This window comes from Gymnodraco acuticeps, unplaced genomic scaffold (assembly GCF_902827175.1).
Source record: "Gymnodraco acuticeps unplaced genomic scaffold, fGymAcu1.1, whole genome shotgun sequence".
NCBI lineage: Eukaryota > Metazoa > Chordata > Actinopteri > Perciformes > Bathydraconidae > Gymnodraco > Gymnodraco acuticeps.
In genome coordinates this window covers 947,370-959,726 of record NW_022991584.1, presented here as the reverse complement: position 1 = coordinate 959,726, position 12,357 = coordinate 947,370, and the positions used below count along the sequence as shown (strand labels likewise).

The following is a 12,357-nucleotide window of genomic DNA, read 5'->3' as shown; positions in this document are numbered from 1 at the left end:
ATCTTTTCCTTCAACTGATTTCAAAGAGAGTGAGAGTAGCAAATGGCAAGTTCCCATTTCGAGGACACCTACATCTGTGCTATGAATTTAAAAATGAGTCTAATGGATTGGAAATCTGTTCAGACCTGAGCTTGTTAACTTTAATGTCTTGAAAAAATGGTTCCTTCTACACAGTCTCCTAGAAATGCTTCAACTTCTCATCAAATATGAATATATTGAGGTGAAATCGATATGATAATCCAACATACATGCTTTATGACTGAAAATGCAGTTGGCCTTGAAATGAGTTATTTTGGGACCTTTTGTGTCTCGTAAAGCATACCGGCATGGAAAACAAATTATAATAATGCATTCTAAAAGTTATGTGGGGTTGCTGTTATTTGTCTTTATCATGGACAACTTCTCTAACTATATATATTCATGCTCCTCAGGGAGTAAAGACGCAGTAAAGGTCAGCATGTCATTCATCCTCTCAGCAAGAGAGGATATCCTCTGAACACCCTGGACCCGGCAGGAAAATACTGTTATATTCAGGGAAAGGTCAAAGTTTAAATCATTACCCATCTGGATCTAAAAGTTGGTGTTTTGTGTCGGGTTGATTTGTTTGGTTTTTGTGATTATTTGATTGTTAAGATCCAACATAACTAGGGGCTTACAAGTTTTACATCTTTAAGAGAAATCAAAGAAGGTTCCAGATTTGTGACATTAACTGATTAGGATTACATTTGGTTTGTAGATTTTGTTTTACAATAATACATATAAAAAACGTCCATGTATTGAGAGTGGAGCTGAAGCCTGGACGCAATTAGCTTGTCTTAGCATAGCGATATCTAAGGAAGAAAGACAAAACAGTTAACCAGACACTGTCAAAAGTAACAAGTAAGATCCATACCAGTAGACATGCAATATTTTGCCCCCTTTTCCAATGTTTATGCTATGCTAATTGACATAACTGAAATGGTTCTTTCAGTCCAACATTTATCAAAATGTTGCACTGTTCCCTAAAAGCTTTATTTTCCACACAAGAAAGATATTTCCTAGCTTTGATGGGATACAAAGATCCTGGCATCCTTGTTATGTGCCTGCACTGATGATGCTATTCAGGTGTGTTTCAGTTCAGAATCAAAGCACATGCAGTAAATGTGTGGGTTGTAAAAAAAGAAAATCTCTCTCATTCATTCAACAGTTAGTGTTGTGGTCACACATGAGCTAGAGTGTAATAGATGGACACCATAATAGGTGCATTAAAAAAAAGAAGAGAAAAAACATAATGAAGCCAATTATAAGATGAATAAATCTGTTGAATTTGACAGTCTGTGAAAGACCTGTCACATTTAGTACACACACGCACACACACACACACACACACACACACACACACACCACACACACACACACACACACACACACCCCCCCACACACACACACACAACACACACACACACACACACACACACACACACACACACACACACACACACAGACACACACACACACACACACACACATACACACACACACACACACACATACACACACACACACACACACACTGTTACAGCCGCTGCTACCTTGTGCCCTTAACTCTGGTTGTGTGTAGATGTAAATGAGCTGTGCAGTTCATCTGCTATCATTGGCCGTCCCGACCTCTCAACATCCGCGGGGATTGGACAGACGTCACCCAATCCCTGCTCGCTTCTGCCACGTCATCCGGGGGAGGAGTATAAAGGCTGGGCACGGACACCATTCGGGAGGCTCTGTATTGTGTGACAGATGCCTCAACCCTCTCATTGTGACAAAGCCTTCGTTCTGTGATTCTGTTAGCAGTGTGTTTTCTGTGCCTCGTTAGACTGCTTAGCAGTGTGTTGTAGCATTTTGTGAGTATTGCTTAGACCCAGGTGATTAGCGCCTGTAGAGCAGCATTCTTGTGTGTATTGCTTAGACCCATGTGATTAGCGCCTGTAGATCAGCATTCTTGTGTGTATTGCTTAGACCCAGGTGATTAGGGCCTGTAGATCAGCATTCTTGTGTGTATTGCTTAGACCCAGGTGGTTAGCGCCTGTAGATCAGCATTCTTGTGTGTATTGCTTATACCCAGGTGGTTAGCGCCTGTAGATCAGCATTCTTGTGTGGATTGCGTAGATCCAGGTGATTAGCACCTGTAGACCCGCACCAGCTGTGTTCTTCCACAGTCCGTTTTGTTTATTGTTTTGTTTCCACTTTAGAAGTGAGATGTTCTTTCCTTTTGTATAGCGGGGCAACTCTCTTTTGGAGACTCAGGTGATTAGCGCCTGTAGATCAGCATTCTTGTGTGTATTGCTTAGACCCAGGTGGTTAGCGCCTGTAGATCAGCATTCTTGTGTGGATTGCGTAGATCCAGGTGATTAGCACCTGTAGACCCGCACCAGTTGTGTTCTTCCACAGTCCGTTTTGTTTATTGTTTTGTTTCCACTTTAGAAGTGAGATGTTCTTTCCTTTTGTATAGCGGGGCAACTCTCTTTTGGAGACCCCTTTTGTTGGATAGTGACAGCTTGACCCGTTGTTGGGCCAAGCTGTTTGTGTAGCCTACATCATTTTACTTACTTGCAGTATCAATTAAACCACCGGTAACGTATACCAATTCCAATCTGGTCGTGTCGTGTCCTTTTGGTCCTCCTAGCCCAATTGGGAATGTGACACACACACACACACACACACCTCTTGACTCTTGTTGTGAGGTAACTGCTGCTCTCTCCATGTTCCTCTTCAGCTAGAGTCGGTATTCGTTGATGGCTGAGTCACCGTTTTTCTCTGATGTCACTGCAGACAGAATCGCTAATGACCCAACTCACCTCCGACCGGGCTGTCTGCCTGTCTGAGGATGAAAAAAAAATCCCTCAGCCATTTCAGTGCTTTAATGGGACTGCATGGGTTCACTAATACACTTAAAGACAGTCTACTCCCTGCTATATGTTCAAACTGCTTACAACAAAACTTTTAAAGGGTTTCTCAAAATTCAAAATATACTCTGTGCATTTCCAATTTACCAAATGAAATGCATCTATTGATTCTGCATGTTTAAACCCTTACAAAAGACTTCTCCTGTGCTAAGAAAGAGCTTGCATGTTTTGTGTTTGGTTCTCTATAAAGCAGGTCTATAAGCAATTAATCATACTGCTTCTGTTTGAAGGACACAGAGTATAGGGTCGTGTCCTCTCGGTGTAATGCAGCATCTGTGAATGTGCTCGTGGTCCTGTTTGTGGACAAGACAGATGCTGTGAAGTGGGGCACAATGTCACACCATATCTTAAGTCATTATGTAACCTGTCAGTTTGCATGAAGATAAATCGTCAAAGACAAAAATCAAAGGGGGTTCTGTCGTTGTGTGGGAGAATAAATGTATTTCGTACAAGAAGGTGGAAGACAGCCTGAGTGAATTCTTCCCTCCGTACAGAGAGTACAAAGGCAACATTTCAAACAAAGCATATAAGGTAAAGACAATTTAAGTGAAGGTGTCGATGCTGCTGAGTCCACACCGCGCTTGTGAGCCATGAAGAACATTTTGTAGCTTATGACTCAGAACATTTTGTCGCCCTGATCCATTATCAGCCAGTGCCTGCCGTTGTGTTTATGTGATTACAACACCTTTGTGTTTTGTATAATTGAGCGGCACAGAACAGCCTGCTGCAGGTTGTTCTGGGACAAGTGCAGTCTAATTGTTTTGAAAAAATGGAAAGTGGAAATTTACTATGACAAATTTCTAGCCTGGGAATGCAATATGACAGTAAACTAAACACTACCATTATCATGAGCACTGTAGTTATTACTAAATGTGTATTAATCTGTCACTGAAAATAGTCCCCAACAAATGTTTGAATAGCATGTGACATACATTTGCTGACAATAATGACAATATAAAATGATGCCATACATGTCAAAGAGTTGAAATAAAACAGAAGACTTCAGAGCCTTTTTGCATATAAAATATTTTATTCTAAATCTTCTGAAAAGTTTGTCATGATTTGAGTTGACACACTGACATTTACATATGGACATACTTGAAACATATGGTTGCCAAACGGTTGTCAAAAGCAAAGCCAGCAATTATTGACGCACCTGAGCTATAACTGGAACTAACATTTAGAGTGGCATGCAACACTGAAATCATGTTAATTTATAAAATGTGCATGTGTGTTCATAACCCATTACATGTATATTTGCGCATTTCTACAAATGGGTGATTGGCAATTAAAAACTGAGTAAACTGTTCATTTTGTTTACCTTGACATATTGTGTCACATTTAAAAAATATTTTTAAGCATACATTTTAGAAAGTTAACCAAATCCAAACCAAAGATTTAATGGACCTCACATTTTAATTACAACTGTCTGAAATAACACTGTTATTATAATTGTTATGGCCTCAGGTCTTTTTATTAAAATGAGGGCAGTGGCTTAAAAAAGCCTTCCGCTGATATCACAGCATAAATCACAGCGTTAAATCATGAATGTGTTTACATTAATAAGAAAGCTCATTTGTGCCGTCATGAATGGATAGGTACATTCAGCATGCTTGAACTGGGATTTTGATGCAGCCAAAGACTTGATTAAAAACTGTCACCCGATGCCCGTGAAAATACTGTGGGAGGAAATTAAATGAGTTTTGATAAACCCCATGGGCTTGCGCACTCACACGTTCATTTTTGCATACACACTCTACTATAAACCCTATCATGCATGGGTATCCTTATATATGGCCTAGAATGGCTTGACATATTACATAACGTTCCATCGACAGCACTCTTTGACTCTCTACAGTACTGACAGCTCGCCTTTCAGTGGCTGTCAATCACACGGCCCGCTGGGAGAAAGCAACGGGACGACTTCTGAGGGCTCCGCTTTGAAGCTGCACTAAGGCTGGGAGTGCTTTCCCCAGGCATAAATGTACTAGTAGTCTGTTGCAACTCACTGTAACATATTGTGTGTGTTTTGATGCTATTGATTGTGTCTGAGAAACACAAGGAGATAGCATAATGGTATTTTTAGAAAGCCAACCATGTTGGATAGAGTATCTCTTCCTTATTTTGTTCACAATGTCTTCGTGGATCCTCTTTGACTTGATTGCACATGACAGCTCATGACCTTACAGTCAGTACTCAGCCTTAGGACAACCTTTTCAAGAAAACCAGGAACATTTGAACAGAGAAAGAGAGCAAACTTGTGACCTGGGTTCCACCAGCCATTCTTAAATCCATTGCTACGTTTGTGTGATTTGACCTACAAATATATCTCCATGTAAGACTTAGTCTCTTTTGGGCAATTGGTCACAGACAAAAAAAAATAAAATCTCCACTTAATCACTTAAAGTTACAATTAGGTTACATTTTTGAACCTATGAAGAGCTGGTGCAACTGGTCCTCCTGCCACACTTTTATGCAAAACATACTCTCTTTTTCACCTGATAACCCATACATTATAGACATCTGGTATAGCAGATAGGCTTAGTTTGCCACATACAGCATACTGTCTTGTAAGTCACGCTATATTGTATTTACTGTTTACTGTAATGCTACAAAATGTCTATAGCACTAGCAAATATATTGAGAATATGACAGGATATCATACTGGATTAAAAAATAAATAAAAATTCCATAAAACACAATTCAAACCTTTCAACTTGGAGAAACCAGAGCCTTAAATGTCATAAAGATCTGTTAATTCCCATCCTAATTGAAAAAAAAAGCCTGTATAAAATATTAAAATAACATGTTCTGCCTGATTTTCAGTATTAAATATCAAAATAATATGTGTTCCACCAACTGTACCTTGAATGACTTTGTCAATTTAATTGTATTTTATTAATTGTAATGCATTATAATTAATTTTCTAAATGCAAATAAGCTTTGGCAATACGAACAGTGGTATGTCGGGCAAAAAAAGTCATTTAAATGAACTGCACCATGACATTCCTATCATTTACATCATCTCTAATCAACGCACTATGAATCAGCCGCAGAGAGGAGTTTATTTAAATCAACGCTTCTAATTAAACGTGATGCGACTGATAGACCTAATGGAGCCTGGATATTTAGTCACCGCAGTGAGACAGCAAACAGCTCACTGATGATGTACATTCAGTTTTGGCAAAGCATAAAGAATATGTGAAAAGCGTGAATAAGCAACAGTTACATACATGCTAGGGTTTGTTTCCTCCTGGGGAAAAATCAGACAGTGATGATGCACCAAGCTCTCTGTATCAGTTTCATGAAAAAAAACCCATAACATAGGATTCAATTTCAAGAAATAACTGGAAGCACTCCCGATCCTTTGAACGCAGCATCTCTGATTCTCTTTCAGAGAAATAGGATCATTACTTTGGTATAAGGGAGATGGGTTGTGATCAGTGAGCCTGGCTCTGTGTGGTAAATGTAACTCCTTTAACACATTAGGACTGCTGTGAAATGGCTAATGGCACTGGCAGACAGAGAGGTGACATTTCCCCAGTTGTTAAGAAACAGTTCCTTTACTGCATACTTTAAATTCCTAAATGAAAATGTTGCGTTTGTCTTTATTCAAAGAAGCCTCCTGAATATGCCTTTTTTACTACTGTGCTCATAAATAACAAGTATGAGTGGACAAACAAGTGTAGCTCAGTCCGTCATGCATCATCTTCACATGTTCAGCTTCGTTCTTCGTAAGGCACAAGTGGATTATTCCTTAGGGTGAGAAGCTGAATGTTATTAATGGAGCGACACAAATGTCAACATTCATATCTTAAGCGAGGACAGACTGATCAGATGCAAGGCATATAAAGTCATACTGGAAGAAGTGTAAACTATAAAGAAAAAAAGCCAAGTTCCTTAGTGTAACCACAGGACTGTTTTTTAGCAGTGAGGATCCTCTTTATCTGATGCAGATTTCAGGGCCTCAGGAAATTTAACAAGAGACGAGCTACAGATACATAATTGCTTTCTAAGTTTGATGGATGTATTTATTACTGTATTTTCACAGGCTTGTTTCTGAGTATATGAGAAAAAGATGTCCAGTATGTTGCTACCTCAATATGGGCTTTAATTTCCTTCCTGCTCGTGAGATAAGTTTGCGAACTCAAGCCGCTGATACAATAATTAGTTCCAGTCCGGACCTCGCTTCTAATTTGGCTCGATCGCTAGCACAGCTGTCGATCATGTTGGCACAGACACAATGAAAGCAAGTCGGCGTCCTGCATTGAAACAATGGAGGCTGTAGCTGGCACATCATGAGGTTTAGTTTGATTTTTCAAAACACGCACATAAGAGTGCGCAGCCGGGCGATTAATCTGTGTTGAAGTCACTTTCAAGGTTTTCAACCAATGATCGGAGCACGATCCAATCAATGAATGCACACTGGCACCGTATCACAGAATCTCATTCAATAAGCACAAGAGGGCCTTTGTGTTTGTAACTCCTGTCCGCTGTCCCTGAATCTCATATTCACGCCGCTCCTTAATTGAGACTTTCGATGATGGCGAACTCCCGCCTGTCAGCGTAGTCCGGGCTGAGGCCGTTCAGGTACAGGCTGTCGTTCCTGGCCAAGGACCCCGTGACGGGACTGAGGGAGAGAGTCAAGTTGGGGTAAGCCTCCCTGTCCTCACACAGCGTGGTGGACAGCGACCTCTTGCCAGGGGTCATCTCCTGGTTGATCCCTAGCTCGGAGGACAGCCTGCGCTTGATGGAAGCAGCGCGTTGGAACTTGTCGTGGATGTCAACGCTGAGTCGCCGCCGGGTCTCTTTAAACTCCGCCGACACGTTTGCTGTCCACTCGGCTGCATGAGCCCGAAACTCCCCAACCTGCAGAAAGAGAATTAGGATTATTGTTTGTAGATTATCAAAATGTTCCTCTCTACAATGTACATACATGCTACATTGTTAGCATGCATGCTTAATAAATATACCTCAAGGTTAGTGCAAGTGTTAGAAAAATATCACTCGTTGCCGGCTTGAGCTTCAATAACAGGATACATGTATTTATTAATCCTTGCAAGAATGGAAGTAGTCATCACACACAGAGCATATGGTACAACTAGTTCCAGAACATTGTCCTTCACATGCTTATAAGAGAGGGTGTATCACAGTCACAAGATGCAGGAATACCGGTCCAAAGCAGTATTCAATGTTTAGTTCAGATTAGCTAAAGCCCAGGTCAGAAATGATCATGCTTGTCATATGCCTATCTCCATAAAGGCTGAATCATCATGTTAATCGTTGTCACATAGCTAGCATATGCCTAAAACTGCTGTCCTGACGCTCTTCTGGTTTCAAGGCAGGTCACTCCACAGAAACTGCTCTCATTGCTGTCACGGAGGAACTGCACACTGCCAAAACTGCATCCCTCTCCTCTGTCATCATCCTGTTGGACCTGTCTGCTGCATTCGACACGGTGAATCATCAGATCCTCCTTCGCACTCTCCAAAAACTTGGAGTTTCAGGCTCTGCACTTTCCCTCATCACCTCATACCTGAAAGACCGTACCTACAGGGTGACTTGGAGAGGGTCTGAGTCCCACCCTTGTCAATTAACTACAGGGGTCCCTCAGGGCTCTGTTCTTGGTCCCCTCCTCTTCTCCCTGTACACAAACTCACTTGGATCAGTCATTAGCCCGCATGGTTTTTCATACCACTGCTACGCTGACGACACCCAATTAATTCTGTCCTTTCCCCGCTCAGAGACCCAGGTCGTCGCACGCATCTCTGCTTGTCTAGCTGACATCTCTCAGTGGATGTCTGCTCATCACCTCAAGCTCAACCTTGACAAGACTGAACTGCTCTTCCTTCCGGGAAAAGATTGTCCCACTCTTGACCTAACAATCAACATCGGCACCTCAGTTGTTTCCCCGACTCAGACTGCAAGGAATCTGGGTGTGACCCTAGATAACAACCTGTCCTTCACTGCAAACATAGCTGCCACAACCCGTTGCTGCAGATACACGCTTTACAACATCAGGAAGATACGTCCCCAGCTGACACAGAAAGCGACGCAGGTTCTGGTCCAGGCTCTCGTCATCTCACGCCTAGACTACTGCAACTCCCTCCTGGCTGGTCTACCTGCATGTGCCATCCGACCTCTGCAGCTCATCCAGAATGCAGCGGCTCGTTTGGTCTTCAACCTTCCTAAATTCTCCCACACCACTCCGCTCCTCCGCTCCCTTCACTGGTTTCCGGTAACTGCTAGAATCCACTTCAAGACACTGGTACTTGCATACCATGCTGCGAATGGATCTGGCCCTTCGTACATCCAGGACATGGTTAAAACCGTACACCCCAGCGCGTGCACTACGCTCTGCAGCAGCCAAACGACTCGCTGCGCCCGCGCTGCGAGGGGGACCCAAGTTCCCATCGGCAAAAACACGTGGGTTTGCTATCCTGGCTCCAAGATGGTGGAATGAGCTCCCCATTGACATCAGGACAGCAGATAGCTTGCACATCTTCCGGCGCAGACTGAAAACTCATCTCTTTCGACTCCACTTCGAGCGATAGAACTATTAACAAAGCACTTATATACTAATAAAGGACTGGCTTATCTAAAGCCAGTTGAGTAGCACTTGAAATGTTTTGGCTCTATGAAACCTGATGTACTTATATGATTCTGTTTTCTTCAAGGTTGTGTCTTCCTGGTCGAATGTACTTATTGTAAGTCGCTTTGGATAAAAGCGTCAGCTAAATGCAATGTAATGTAATAATGTAATGTAATCATATACACCCTGTCATGTACGCAGTTACAGTTGGGCCTGTGTTATCATGTGCTGCTCTGATACTGGAAGAGTACATTCAGTATTTTCCCAACAGCAAGGTAAGTAGATTGTCAATAAATTATTATGGTGACCATATAAGATCCACGGATACAAGCGGCCGAGATGGGTTTTCTCCGCAGGGTGGCTGGTGTCTCCCTTAGGGATAAGGTGAGAAGTTCGGTCATCAGGGAGGGACTCGGAGTTGAGCCGCTCCTCCTTCGCGTCGAAAGGAGCCAGTTGAGGTGGTTCGGGCACCTAGTTAGGATGCCACCTGGGCGCCTCCCTAGGGAGGTGTTCCAGGCACGTCCAGCTGGGAAGAGACCAAGGGGTAGACCTAGGACCAGGTGGAGGGATTATATCTCTTCGCTGGCCTGGGAGCGCCTTGGGATCCCCCAGTCAGAGCTGGTTGATGTCGCCAGGGAAAAGAAAGTTTGGGGCTCTCTGCTGGAACTGCTACCCCCGCGACCCGACCACGGATAAGCGGGAGAAGATGGATGGATGGATGGATATAAGATCCACCAATAATCACCTGTGAAGCTTACGAACACATTAGAGGGTGTCGTTTTTCTCATACTGATATTCTGAACAATCTGTGCTGTTGTATTTGCTGTAAAGTGTCTCTACTGTAGGCTATTTTTTATTATATGTACAGCACTTTGGCTCGACCAAAAATCGTTTATAAATGTGCTATATAAATAAAACTTGATTTGATTTGATTATCCTCTTAGCTAAATGGCTGCTGGCTGTATGAATTTACCGAACAGATACTGAAGTGGTATCAATCTTCTAATCTAACTCTAGGCAGGAAACCAAGTAGGCATTATATTACATGTCAGTTATCTGACGCTTTAATCCAGAGCTACTCGCATACAGCTCAATCACCATAGACGTACGGGAGCAGTTTGCGAGCTATCTTGCCCAACAACACGTTGACATGTTGACTGCAGGGGCTGGGGATCGAACTCCTGACACTCTAATTGGTAGATGTCCAATTACCCTCTAAACCACAGCCATCTTGGCACATTTCCCAACATGTTTGGTATTGGCATAAGAAGCTGAAATTGTAATGATATAGAAGAAAAGGATTTATTTTCTTTGTGAATAAGTCTACGAAGTAGGGTAGTCAAGATGTAATTTCCTCTTTTTCTACACATTTGTAGGCAGTTGGTGAGAAGTGTAGACATGTTCGCACATTACCCACCCACCACTTCACAGTTAAAGTTATTTCTGAACTGACATCAATAAATAAACTGAATGCCCTGTGTGTGCGATCTAATGGCCCAGGTTTGTGGAAGCTGTGAATTTATTTATTTCTAGTCCTGAAGTAGCAATGCAGGAGAGAGCAACAACCACATAATTGATCTTGCCTTCATATTGCATTAGGCCTCTTTCTTTAGGCTGTTTAAGTATCTATGAGGCTCTGAGGTGTGCTGCTTGTAAAGCCACTTTTGAGTACTAAGATTAACATTTATGAGGTATGGGTTTTGTCCGTGTGTGCACACAAGACACACAATAACACTACAGCACAAAAACTTGAGTACGTGCTTTCTCCTCCTTGTTATCACTTACTCTGCCGAATCCTTCTCCCCCCTCCTACTTCCCTAATAACCTCCCACTGAAACCTCATCCTCAGCTCACAGCCTAAGAAATCACACTCCTAATAATGCCTGGGCAGGATTTACACTCCAGATCGCAGTATGATCTTATGTTCTAAAGATGAAAGAAATAGCATTTGAATGTGTCTTGTTTATCTAGGAGATTGAGTGAGTATCTTGAAGTGAGTGTCTCTCCATCCGTTTCTCATGTAAATAATTAATCTGCCAGAACGGGGGTTTTTGTTATTACTCAGCAGCATCTGGAAACACATCAGATATGTAATCCTCCACATGCACGAGATGGCATTTACTTCACAAGGTGCAGGAAAAGAGATTAATCACTTCAGATGAAAGAGTGATCTGTACAGCAGTGTGACTATCATTGTAAGGGAAGATGGATGTAATCACACCTGAACTTACTGCAAATGTCTCTCTACCAACAATTGATCATGTATCCAGTTAGTTAGGGTTTAACATAAAACAGCAGCAACATTAAGTGGTGTAATGCAGGTTAATAGCCAACTTGCATGAAATGTATTTTAATTGTGTTATGAGTCCCTAATAAGTACATTTTCTTTTTTAGAACTAAGAAAATACATCTTATCTTCTGTAATGAAGCTTTATCTGCACTGGAAAAAATGCTGCTCCAAAAACAAGTTAAACAATAATGAAAACAAGGTGTTTTCACTTGAAATAAGTACAAACATCTGCCAATAGAACAAGTGAACATTTGCTTGGTAAGATTCCTTGAAATAAGAAGGATTATTTAGATGAATCAGATCTTGTAATTAGCTGGCAGAACTTATTTTGAACTATATTTGACCAGAATCAGGGAAATTACAAAATAAACCGCTAATGCTCAAAAGTGTTCTGTTTTCAGATTTTCCAGTCTTTCATCTGAGATACAACTCAAAATAAGATTATTTGACTTAACAAGATGAAGCATTGTCTAAAAACAAGACCCAATATCTCACTGCATTGTTCTTCTGAAGTTATTATGTCAAGTGTAAAGACA

General features: G+C 41.7%; 1 protein-coding gene across 3 annotated transcripts in view; it reads right to left on the bottom strand.

Moving 5' to 3' along the window:
- Positions 1 to 3,948: 3,948 nt before the first annotated feature.
- Positions 3,949 to 12,357, bottom strand: part of LOC117533826 (potassium channel subfamily K member 2-like) — a 39,115-nt gene continuing 30,706 nt past the window's right edge. For all 3 annotated transcript variants that reach the window (XM_034197788.1, XM_034197789.1, XM_034197790.1), the window contains exon 7: positions 3,949 to 7,808. In XM_034197788.1, coding sequence (XP_034053679.1) covers positions 7,464 to 7,808 — 345 coding nt within the window. In that variant the 3' untranslated portion in view covers positions 3,949 to 7,463. The remainder of the gene's footprint in view (positions 7,809 to 12,357) is intronic.